The sequence below is a fragment of the Rhipicephalus microplus genome, chromosome 10 (genome assembly GCF_043290135.1).
Source record: "Rhipicephalus microplus isolate Deutch F79 chromosome 10, USDA_Rmic, whole genome shotgun sequence".
Classification (NCBI taxonomy): domain Eukaryota; kingdom Metazoa; phylum Arthropoda; class Arachnida; order Ixodida; family Ixodidae; genus Rhipicephalus; species Rhipicephalus microplus.
Genome location: NC_134709.1, coordinates 78,684,254 through 78,696,177, shown reverse-complemented (window position 1 = coordinate 78,696,177; position 11,924 = coordinate 78,684,254). Strand labels below are relative to the sequence as shown.

Below are 11,924 nucleotides of genomic sequence, written 5' to 3'. Positions count from 1 at the left end.
TCCGCCCCAATGAGTGATACCTGTAATGCTCAGGACAATTTTTTGTAGACTGAGAGTCCTGGAGACGCGGCAAACGAGAGGCCATGGTCTGTGAATCGTTGGCATCCCCACTGGCAGGCGCAGAGAGAGCATAACCGGGCGGTGGTCGCTAATTTACACTGCTGTCGTTGGCAATGACTTTACGCTAGTGTTGTGAACGTTGGTAATGAGACCGGCGGATGCATGCACGCGATCAATTCTGCTGCTCGACACTGCTCGGCGCCATGCCTAGACAAAATTGCTACGAAGTACACTTTTATGGATGTCACTCAATGCCAGTTGCTGCAGTGGACGTTGGAGTTGTCTGGCGTTCGAGTTTTACCGGCCACGACCCGGAGCTTGAACGTCTTCTTGTACGTCTAAGACACAAATGAAGTCCCCTAGGAGTACCACATGTTGTGAATTTAAAAAGCACGCATCAAGATATTGGAAGAACGCATTATAGTTCACGGACAGCGCTGGGGCATACACGCTGACAAATGGTATAGGTAACGAACGCCAAGAGGCATCCGAAGGCATCGAAGGAAATATGACAGAAGCGCAATAGACTTCGGTTGAAAATAATGAGTACGACGCCAGTGGAACGCGTGCTGCTGTACAAAAAGAAACAATCAATATTGAATGGGCGCTTGAAAGCGAATAAATCAGAAAGCGTAAACTATTTTATTTCGTAGACGAACAACAAGTCACGGTGCACTGAACGCGCGAAAGTCAATAGAGGAGTTTAGTCTGTCCGGCACTCCGGTACGTTTTTGCGTATACCGGGTTGCCGGAGGGCGTAAAGCCGGATAGCGTTGAAACGAGCCTTTTGCACTTTTAGCCCGTGCCGCCCGAAATACGCCCAAAAAACGCCCGCGACGCTTTCGCGGCTGTGGCCGCCGCATGTGCGTATGCGCAAAGTAGAAAGTTTTCGCAATTACTGACTAAGTTTGAAAATAAAAAAAACATTGGACAATGCCAATAAACTTTTTCGTTATAAAACGGGACTTTATGTTTGTTTTCTTTTGTTGCGTTATGATTTAAACCTAACTATGAAGAAAACATCAGCATCACGGTGATCGGCATCAGAATCGGCATCATGAGTTGCTGACACAAGCGTCATGCGACTCATGCCTACTTTTCGTGTGCTCTTTTGTGGCATCGGTCGCAGCGATCCATTGATCCCGTTGAAGTGTCGGTGATTTGCTGTTGTCGTGTCTGTATCAACGATGCCGTACAGCGTATTTCACGACCAACTGCTCCTGCGAACTTTACGATGGAACGAAATCGAAAATATGTATTTGCTCCGAACTGCACCGCGCCGTGACCTCCAGATAAACGGACTTCTTGATTTGAACGGAATGGACTTTACTACATTCTACCGCTCGTTCAGGTTCCAAAAAGGAGACCTGGAAGATTTGATGGAAGCCTTGCTGATTCCCGAAGAGGTCGTGAGCGCTCAATGGGTTCGAGTGTCTGGTCGCGAGGCGCTGTGCATGACGTTGCGGCGTCTAGCCTACCCGAATCGTCTCTGTGAGCTGGAGCTCTTCTTTATGCGCCACAGCTCGGTAATATCAAGTGTGGTGTCTAAAGTGTTAGCCCACATAGATTACTACTTCGGGCACCTCCTTGCGGACCTTACAGTGCACAAGTGGCTCAATCTGCAATCACTGGAGCTGTTTTCTCAGGTAAGAAGGCGTGCTGTTGCACTGCATGACTGCCTTTAACGCTATGTTTATGCTTCGCTGCACTACATCTCTTTGTTTCGGTAGAGGTCATTAAATGTAATTCGTGCCCCGTCGTGGTGGTCTAGCGGCTAAGGTACTAGGCTGCTGACCCGCACGCAGGTCGAGGGATCAAATCCCGGCTGCGGCGGCTGCATTTCCGATGGAGGCGGAAATGTTGTAGGCCCGTGTGCTCGAATTTGGGCGCACGTTAAAGAACCCCAGGTGTTCGAAATTTCCGGAGCCCTCCACTACAGCGTCTCTCATAATCATATCGTGGTTTTGGGACATTAAATCAATGAAATCTAATTCGTCATTATGAAGGGAACATAAGGCCCTGGCTTTCTATATTCATAGCACACCAGGCACATTAAATCGCCCCTCAACCCCACCAATGTCGTAGCAACATCATCTTCTAAGTAATAATTTGCCGCATCAATTTAATACGTGAATGTGTTGTCGATTCCATTAATATTTTATAGCGTGCTTCAAAAAAAAAAGCACAGGAGACATCCCCTTTATTCCCAACACTCTAAAGCAGTTATTTCTGTGAACCAGACACCTACTCCTTCATTATTTTGCCTCCTCATTATCATTACTGCCCCAAGAAAAACCTCATGATGTAGTCAGTGTCACTACAACTGTACTGTAACAATGCCTTATAGATCAGTTTTCTTTCTTGCTGTACCAATGCCATTTGACATACTTCTCAGACTTTTCTGCCCAACGAGACAATTTCAAATTTTATTTGCAGCTTTGTTTATTCAGTGTTCACAGAAAAACGAGTTTCATTCAAACTGAAAAAATATCAGTGTTGTGTCGATGAGCTGCCTGCCTACCAAGGTTACCACCATTGCTCTATATAACTGGCTGTTCTGTGTCAGCAACCTGCTTTTGCATGCAGTTTACTCCATTACTTCGACAGACGCAGTACCTGATGCCAACTACCAGCATAAAAGGTGTTAGTAATTACTATCAATGAATAATTATGACAGATTCACATGAATCACTTATCATTGAAAATGTGATAAGCGAAATTAATGTATGTGTCATTGAATGTTTCTTCTGTGGGAGAGAGATCTGAATTCCTGTTGCAGTGATGCTAAACATCGAGTCAGTGCCAAACACACGTCCAGTCAGGCAGAGCTACTACTACACCTTAAGCAGCTTCGTTTACTGCGAAAAGTTTAGCTTATATTTCTTTCGATCTTGGGACGTCGTGCTATATTTTGGTCTTGGAACTTCGTGCTATGTGTTGCTTTCTGCAGCTGCGATTTCATTTTTCAGGCTGTGCACAGGAAAGGTGCTCCATTGAAGAATTGCTGGGGATTTATTGACGGAACAGCGAGACGAATTTGTCGACCATCAGCTAGACAAGAAGACTATTTTTCTGGGCACAAACGCTATCATGCTTTGAAGTTTCAGACATTGATGTGCGCAAATGGCATAACCTGTCAGTTGGATGGCCCATTTCCAGGCCGTCGTCATGACGCTGGTATGTGAACTTTCCCCCAGTTTCTCCTGCAAAGGTACCAGACTAACTGAAATGCCCTACGGAATACTATGTTGTTAATGAAACATTTCGCTTCAAACAGATTAGCACGTCCTGGCAAGATAGCATGCACCTCTATGATAGAAAATTCATGTAGGCTAATTTCAAAAGCATGCTACTTCGTATAATTGTACCCACTTGATGCTTAACACTTCTGTTTTGGTAAGTCAATTCATCATGAAATTATGATGTACCAGCTCCAACAGACACCTTTACTTCAGACGGCACATATGTACCCGTTTGTCCATTTGTGTCTGCCCTTATTTTTTATTATAAAGATGTTTGACTATTTAAGAATTCTAAATGAAGAAGTAAACAGTGTTTTCTTTGATTTGGTGTTTTAATTGAATGAATATTTGGAGTTTATTCAAACTACAATAATTGCACATAACCAATGGCAAAATGTGAAAGCAACAAAGCTTTAGAAGAGCAAAAGACCAAAACTTTTATTTAAATGACTGAATTGGGAAGATACATTAATTTCACACTTTTACGGGACTACAAAGACTTCAGTCATCACCGCAATAAGAAATTTTTGCTTTGAACTCCAGCGTTGCTGAAGAAAGTGTAACCTCAATTCATTACCATTAGATTCATCATAAGAAATGTTATTCAAGAGCTGGTGGCACAGTACCTCCTTTAATATTTATGTAACTTCTATGTTCATCATACAAATGAAAAACATACTTTAAAGGCTGTATTCTGCTGTATGTAAATACTCAGTTCACATAATCGTATATTTTAGGGGTCAAATATTATGGGGATGGTAATTCATTAAAGTGTGGATATTTGCTTGGAATTATGTGTTGTGGCACTCTACAATTGTCTTCGAAATGGGTGCCTTTCTGTTCAACTGCCATTTGACTAGTCCTCTATTCAATTAGGCATGAATTAGGTATCATCACTATTCAATGTGTATTTGTTCAATTCTATATTTCACTATGCACGCCCCTAGTTATTACCAACCTTGCAAAGACAAATGTTCAACTAGAAATGTAACTTCCTCACTAGGCTTAAAGCTGTCAAAATTTTCCATCTTTTATTGGCTTATTCTGCTCCAACCACTTCTTGCCCTTGACATTTGACAAGGTGTCTTAAAGGAGCAGTGAGACAATTTTGGATGTCCTGAAAGTGACATTTTTTGATTTCTTGGTATGCGGCATAAAAGTGTACTAACATGTTTTGAGACATTTTTGCTTTCATTAGTATGCAGTGTATTTAACGCTCTCCACACACTGGAGTAAGCGAACACATCCAAAATAGTTTCTTTGATTTGAAAGTTTCTATCACAGAGCATTAGCATGCCTCACTGCAATGAACATCATGTGAACTAATCAATGCAGTTACTGAACTCTACGTTCTGAGTGCCACCTAAATTGTCCAAATCATTGTCAAGGTCACGGGAAGATTTCTGTCTTATTGTTGCTAATGTGCATTACCAGCAAATGATGGCCAAAAGCAAAGCTACAAGCCACTGCAGCGCGTGCAGTCGTTTACTTTCTGGAGGAATCAGAAATAGCTCAAAAGTACTAAAGAAAAATAAATGTACTTTACTGTTAACCGCGATATGCTCCAAACAGTATTTTTGTGTTTTACTATGATATTTTTGGAAAAACCTTGCTGAAAACACTTAGACATTTTATTAACTTTCACTTTTTGTGTGAACACTTAAATTGGCGTGATTACTTGTGTTTTTACAAACTCAATGTGGTGCGGACACATTTCTATGTAGTGTAGACACATTTCTGTGTGGTGTGGACACTCAGTGTTGAAAAATGTGCACTCATCGTGTAAGTTGTGCTATGGCTATATGTATAGCCTTAGCACAAGGCTATCTGTATAGCCTTGTGTTTGCAACTAAATGTGCGATGTCGACTTTTGTGCAAGAGGAGTAGCCGGCGCCACGCATTGGCATCAACCTCTCCTTATATACATTTATTTTTTAAAAAATACGGATCTGCTGCTAGCAAGTGACTAGTTGCTGTCTTCCAGTAACGTCAAACTGCCATGAAAAGTCACTTAGAGGTCAACAGCCCTCTACCCTTTTCAATTTCACATATTCAGTCATATCTTGAGAACACGGCAGGGTATATGCTGCTTCCCTCTTTGTCTCATGGTCACAGTTTTTTTTCACCTTGCCATGCTCTTCACTGTCCTGTGTCTGTAAGCGTTAACTGGACACACCACCATGATGGAGCACAGGTGTGCGGTCAAGCAGCTGGTACAGTCTAAAGATAGTTCCACAGCTAGCAGAGTAAATCTGAAACTGGCAGTTCAGCAAGTTCTTTTTACTACACGAAAATTGGTGGGACTAGTTTGAATAACACTGTTGAATCACTGATTCTTCTCTGCAAACTCAAGTCTGCTGTTTCTGTAGCAGGATACCATGACTGATTATCCCATATAATGTTCAGTATTGTTAAGCAGTTTTTTTTTCTGCAGGTATCCTAAAGGAAACTGCCCTCTTGGAGACAGTTACTCAAGGCCGCACATATGTAATATATGGAGACCCCGCCTACCCACTCAGGCCACTGCTCTACAAGCCTTTTGGAGGTGCTTCTTTGCGTCCCCATGAGGTTAACTTCAATAAGCGCATGAGCTCAGTGCGGCAGGCTGTTGAGTGGGGCTTCGGCAGAGTCGTTGCAGACTTTGCCTTCGTTGATTTTTATAAAAGCCAGAAGATGACTCGGCAGAGGGTGGGTCGGATGTACAAAGTTGCAACACTGTTCTTAAACTGCCGTACTTGCATGTATGGCAGCCAAGTGTCTACATATTTTGATGTTACTCCGCCCACCCTCAGAGAATACCTTGTGCCATTTGAGATGCCAGCATAGCATACTGACATGAGCATACAATGGATCCTTGCGTGTTGTGCAAAACAGTTTGCTATTTGTGCGTAGCCGAGTTTTGTTTTTTGCAGCTAGTAGAAGAGAACCAAGACGTTCGGCTCTATTTTAACTGGCTTGTTGATAACCGGGACTTAATTGACTTTCATTCTATTATCATGACAATATATTGTACAGTCAGACTCCGCTAGAACGAACGCCGCTTCAACGAAAAATTCACTATTCCCCATCAGCAGTCCACGTTTTCTCTGCTCAGCATGCACATGTATGGGCATGCCTTTTCCACCCCCATTGTTCTCAACTCCATCACCAACATTCACTAGCAACGATAGAAAAATTGAGGAATATGGAATCGTGGCATGGCAAATCATTCTCAGTTCTGTCCTCTTCTCAGCTGTAATTCTGCATACAACGCTGGACTGAGCAGTGATGAGGCAGCTGGCAACGCATGTTTGGGCTACTCTGGCTGGTAAGACATACGAACGCTGCGTGATTATTACCTCGCAAAGATCGTAGCTTGAAATTACCAAGTCGACGCTCACAGCTCCATGATAAATCACCCGAAGCAGCATCACAAAAACGCAGAACTCACACGAACGCGCTGTGGACAGAGCAAAACAAAGCACGTGAAGCCGTTGCCAGGCATGATGTCATCGCTGCTCGCTCGAAGTCGCTCAGTGCCTGAGGCATGGCCTACGAGCTTGCTGAACACTACCAAATACTGTCGATGTCTCGTGGCCTCGATTGCACCATGGAGCCTTTGGACGCTCTTTGCGTTCAAAATAGGAATAGAATCGAATGAACGCCGCATTTCAAGTTTGACATTGGGTGGCACTGCTCCTTTAAAATGCATTGAACAGCTTTTCCTGTAGCAACTACTGCATGAACACTTAATCTCCGGTCACCACAGATCACCCGGAAACATTGGAAATGTTTGGATCTGTAATCGCTGACCTTAGGCCCACAGAATGTTCATCTTCCACACTTACTTTCCTCTGAAAGTCACTTACGCCATTCAAACACATGCATGAGATGTTTCATCTCTATAATCCTCACTTACTATTCGACATGTTTTCATAGAAGATTTTTTAAGTTTTACAAGAAACTTGATGTTGAGCCTCAGTACAGTTTTTACATTACACTTTTTTTTTCAGAGCGCAGTTGCATGTGTTCACTTATGGCACTGCACTCGCAACTGGTGTGATCGGTGTTTAGCCCAAACTGGCCGCATGGATAGAGGGTGCGTGTGGTATGATGTCAGTAAAACAGTGCTTTTGAATTCCACTCTTTTCAAGGTTCACACTTAGTCTCGTTCTTTTTTTTTCCGAACCTTTTATATATGAAATACTGCCCAACGTGTACAACCATTTCAAGATATGTGCATTTTTTTAGCTAACACAATAAAATTGGATTGCACAGCCAGCTTACAGAGAGGCTTTTTTTCTATGTGGCAGTTCAAAAAGTATAACATTTTATTTTCATTAATAGAATGTTATGTTTTAGAAGTGATCCTGTAGGGATCGTGTAGGCACGTCCTCATGTGCAGTTCGCCATCGTTCAGTGTTAGCTGAACGATGTGAATTAAGCAAATGGAAATAAAGCCTGCAACTTGTCGGCAACTCATCATTCGTTTCCGGTGTCGCGCTGTGCCAGCACTGCTGAACTCGCACTGCACAATTTCTGACCTTTGCATGCACAGCCGTGAACCGATTTCAAGTGGTGCAGGTAAATCAAACAGACCTAGAGCTATTGTGTTTGTTTTAGTTTGTATGGCTACCAAAGAAAGAGTTTCAGAGGTGCACGTTGCAACTTTACTAATGACGATTCCTGTGACAACATGAAATAGCTTGAACGCATACCATTACACACAGCAGCACCAACAATTCATGAATTATATTGCACAATGTATGATAATATTTCTGGAATTTCTGGAGCTCAGAGAAAGATAGGAGACATGACGCACAATAAACATAAGGTAGTCGTGCCCTGTCGTGGTGGTCTAGTGACTAAGGTACTCGGCTGCTGCCCCGCAGGTCGCGGATCGAATCCTGGCTGCGGGGGCTGCACTTTCGATGGAGACGAAAATGCTGTAGGCTCCTGTCGAGATATGGGTGCACTTTAAAGAACCGTAGGTGATCGAAATTTTTAGAGCCTTCCACTACAGCGTCTCTCATAATCATATGGTGGTTTTGGGACGTTAAACCCCACATATCATATTAACATAAGGTAGTCGTAACCACTTTCTGTCCCTGACAGTGACTTCTATTGGTTGCAGGTTTTTGAAGTGTCGTTGGAGGGACTTCTTCAATACATAGCAACTTTAGAGAAATGCATACTGACTCGTTTTTAGAAATCAAACTATTGATATTATAGTTTATTCTTTTTTTCTCTCAATGAGTTCTTTGACCAACTGAAGCTGAGATGCTTGGTAAGCTGCGTTAGCCCGCCTCTCTTCAAGTATTGCCACCATTTCCATCCTCCTCATTTCCATTTCAGCTTCCCTTATTCTGACGTTGTCGGCATGCTGCTGGTGTAGCAGCTTCATCTTGTCTTCATGCTGGCGAATTTTGAGGTCCAGCTTTCTTTTGTCGATCTGGTAGCTGAGGAGGCGCATTTCCAAGTCTTGATTATACCTGGCCTCCAAAAACACCAGCGTTGCCTCATTTTGGCTTCTCCCTGCTGCAAAAATATGTAAACAAGAAACATTGGACTTGACATACTGAAGTATCTAAAGGGATACTGAATAAAATTTTTGCCACTAATTTTCAAGCAAACAGAAAGATTGGCTCCTGAAATCAATTGATACAACCCCCATTTGGCAAAAACTTTGCCCTCCTGGTCAGCCCTTCAGATTTAGGTGGAGACTCACCCCCGCCCCCTAACAGACACATACTGAAATAAAATTCTGCACACACCCTGGTTGCATTGCTGAGATTGTGGAGCATTCCTCACTTGGAAGATACGACAGTGCTTAAATGCTCGTCAGACAAAGTGACTACATTAATCATCGAAGCTACACACATTGAAAAAAAAAGGAAGGTGCTTGTGTTAGCATGGTGTCATTAAAGAAAAAATGGTATTTCTAGATTTGTATTGTTTGTGTGAATAAGTGTTCACTATGAGCGGACGAAAGCAAGAGTTGTTGAACAGCTTTTTATTTTCATGTGTATGGTATATATATTTATGCACGGCAGCAAATAAAAAATAAAGATCGGGTGTGAGTCAGCGTGCGCCCAGTGTGTCCCCGTTTTCTTGCACTGTTTTTTCGTTACAGTGCTTGCAAATCAAGTAGCCCCCTGACAAGCATTTACAATCTAGCATCAGCTGAAGAAGACGAGCACTCTTGCTGGGGTCTCAGTACCATATACAGTAAACGCTCGGATTTAGAAACAAAATTTTCACAAACATCTAAGAATTACTTATGCTTTTAGGAAACCCCACTTGTTTTTCTATCTGTTTGTGCAAAAATGTTTCGTTTGAACATACCTGAATAGCAAACATTTCAGCTGAACGAGCTTTATTACTAAAATTCTCATTATATTTCTGAAATCAGTTCAATACATTTTTGTGTTCTGCTATGCTGGCAGTGGCAGATTGAAATTCCGTAACTTTAACCAACTCTACAATCCCTTGAAAAGTGGCAAGGCTTTATGTCTCAGCAACAAGCTATGCGACAGAAAGTGCACCAAACATTAACTCTCTGGACAGCCTTGCGACTTCTATAGTGAATAAGTTATACATGATCTACTTAATAAGCTAAGGCCGCTTTATGCTGCTGAATAATGTGCCCATAAGATATGAAATATTACTCTGGACTTCAAAGATTGACTGTTGCATCCATATTTGTACTTGAGCTCAAAACCACACTGTAGTAAAGTCAAAGTTGGTGCTGTGATTGCACAATGGCACATATTACTTTGCTGTGATGAAATGAGTTCTTTACTGGAAGCAATCATGACAAATAAGCCCTTTAAGCTATAGGTTCATTTGGATAGAGCAAAAACTTTGTTATGTACCTCTTAGTGGTGTGAGTCGTCGAGGGGTCTGGTCTGTTGATGCAGCCAGTTGTGCTCGTGCACTGCCTCTAGGCAGTGGCTGTGGCACATTTGTTGAAAGCTCTGAAAATGCACAAGATTGTCATGTTTGTTGCTTTATGTCTACTGCTGCTGAAAATGTGCACTTCAGACACTAACTGAAATTTATTTGTCACGTGAATTTTAATTGTAACCACAAAACCAGCCTATGTTTGGGGAGTCCAGTATTGCTCATTGCATAAACCACAGCTTGCTTGATGACACGCAGTGTTGGAAGTGCTGCTTCAATTGCTTCAAAAGAGAAATGCTGCTCCGAAGTGTATTCTTTGTTACTAATTGCTTCAAACCTGCTCTGAGATGACACTGAGTATGAGAATGCTGAACTTTTACTGTTTGACCGACACACAAGTCTTAAAGAAACTAAAAAGAATCTGCCTACTACCATCCCAGTGTGTTACTAGTGTGCAGCATTATTGGCTCTGATCTCACATGTGCGACAAGAATAGGCATATGAAGCATACAGCTCGTAGGTTTTTTTTCTCAGCTAGACATGCAGGCTACTATGGTGAAATTTGAAAATGAGCAGGACTGCTTTTATCTGATGCCGATTATCTACTGCTTATTTGGCAACAGTTATATGGGACTGTGGTTACTCCTAAAATGCGGTGCTCAGCTTTTCCAGTTTGATATCATATCTGCCACACATGGTAGTATTTTAAATTGCAGCTTATTGCACAGCATATTTTGTACAATCTGCTATTGTAAGATACATTTAATTTATAATGACTGTTCTCTGTTAAACATGTTTAATCAGAAATAATACTTTCGAGCTTATTCGACAATGTCCCGAACTCGTACTAATGTATGGCAAATTGAATATCTTCTAAAACACCAATAGCTGCTCTGAACTACCATATTTTTCTGCTCCGAAAACAACTATGGCTGCTCCAAAGTATGCTCCAAAAAGTAAAAATGCACTTCCATCACTGGACATCTGATAACAATGGATGTGTCTAAAAGATTCCTGTAAAATATGTCCAAATGGAATCGAATATTTGTGTCTCTGTATGGCCTCACATTATGGCACATCGAATATAATTTCTACACAAGCTGACAAAAAGTATCCATATGTCAACAGGCAGTCATGTTTCATGAATTGTATTATGAATCATTAAATGTTGATAATCGTACTGGCAGCAGTGGCATGCTCATTGCAAATACTGTCTGTTTTCTTTATAAGAGAACAAACAAAACATAAAACAAGCTTAGTTGTTGAACTGCCTAATCCAAGGTTGTAGGTTGAATTCTCGCCCGGTGTGGCTTCATTTCAGTGTGTGCGAAATGCAATGGCATTCGTGTACTTAACTGAGGTTGACATAAAAGAACTGAAAGTCGTAAAGATTAATGCCGAGTACGTACATTACAACACACCTCATACTCATGTTGTGGGTTTTGCAAGCGAAATCCCTCAAATTGTAGCTATTGAAAACATAACAAACAGGGATATAAAGTTAACAAAATGATGTACCTCGCAATGGTGTGCGGTTATAAGTGGCTTGGGAAGGCCCATCCGCACTTGTTGCTGGCGTGTGGCTTGCCTCATTGGCCGTGCCAAGTGTTAGCTCAGGCTATGAAAAAATTGACCCCATCATTGTCACATACGGGACTCTTCAAAGTGATGACATAATTTTAAGTAAGCCTTTAATTGGCTTGTTGCACTAGGCAATATTACGAAAAGCAACACATTTAC

The 11,924-nt window shown here is 41.9% G+C and overlaps 1 protein-coding gene across 1 annotated transcript; it reads left to right on the top strand.

Annotated features, from left to right (window-relative positions):
- Nucleotides 1-1,247: 1,247 nt before the first annotated feature.
- On the top strand, nt 1,248-6,965 carry LOC142774305 (uncharacterized). The gene is made up of 3 exons (XM_075874702.1): nt 1,248-1,706; nt 3,030-3,237; nt 5,737-6,965. The coding sequence occupies exons 1-3, from the start codon at nt 1,248-1,250 to the stop codon at nt 6,126-6,128; spliced, it is 1,059 nt and encodes a 352-aa protein (XP_075730817.1). The 3' UTR covers nt 6,129-6,965.
- The last annotated feature ends 4,959 nt before the right edge of the window (nt 6,966-11,924 follow it).

What these genes read in the sequence shown, in the direction of transcription:
- LOC142774305 (XM_075874702.1), top strand. Translation starts at nt 1,248, where the DNA reads ATGCCGTACAGCGTATTTCACGACCAACTGCTCCTGCGAACTTTACGA. An exon ending in CACTGGAGCTGTTTTCTCAG is followed by an intron (nt 1,707 to 3,029) that starts GTAAGAAGGCGT and finishes TTCATTTTTCAG; the next exon opens with GCTGTGCACAGGAAAGGTGC. An exon ending in AGGCCGTCGTCATGACGCTG is followed by an intron (nt 3,238 to 5,736) that starts GTATGTGAACTT and finishes TTTTTTCTGCAG; the next exon opens with GTATCCTAAAGGAAACTGCC.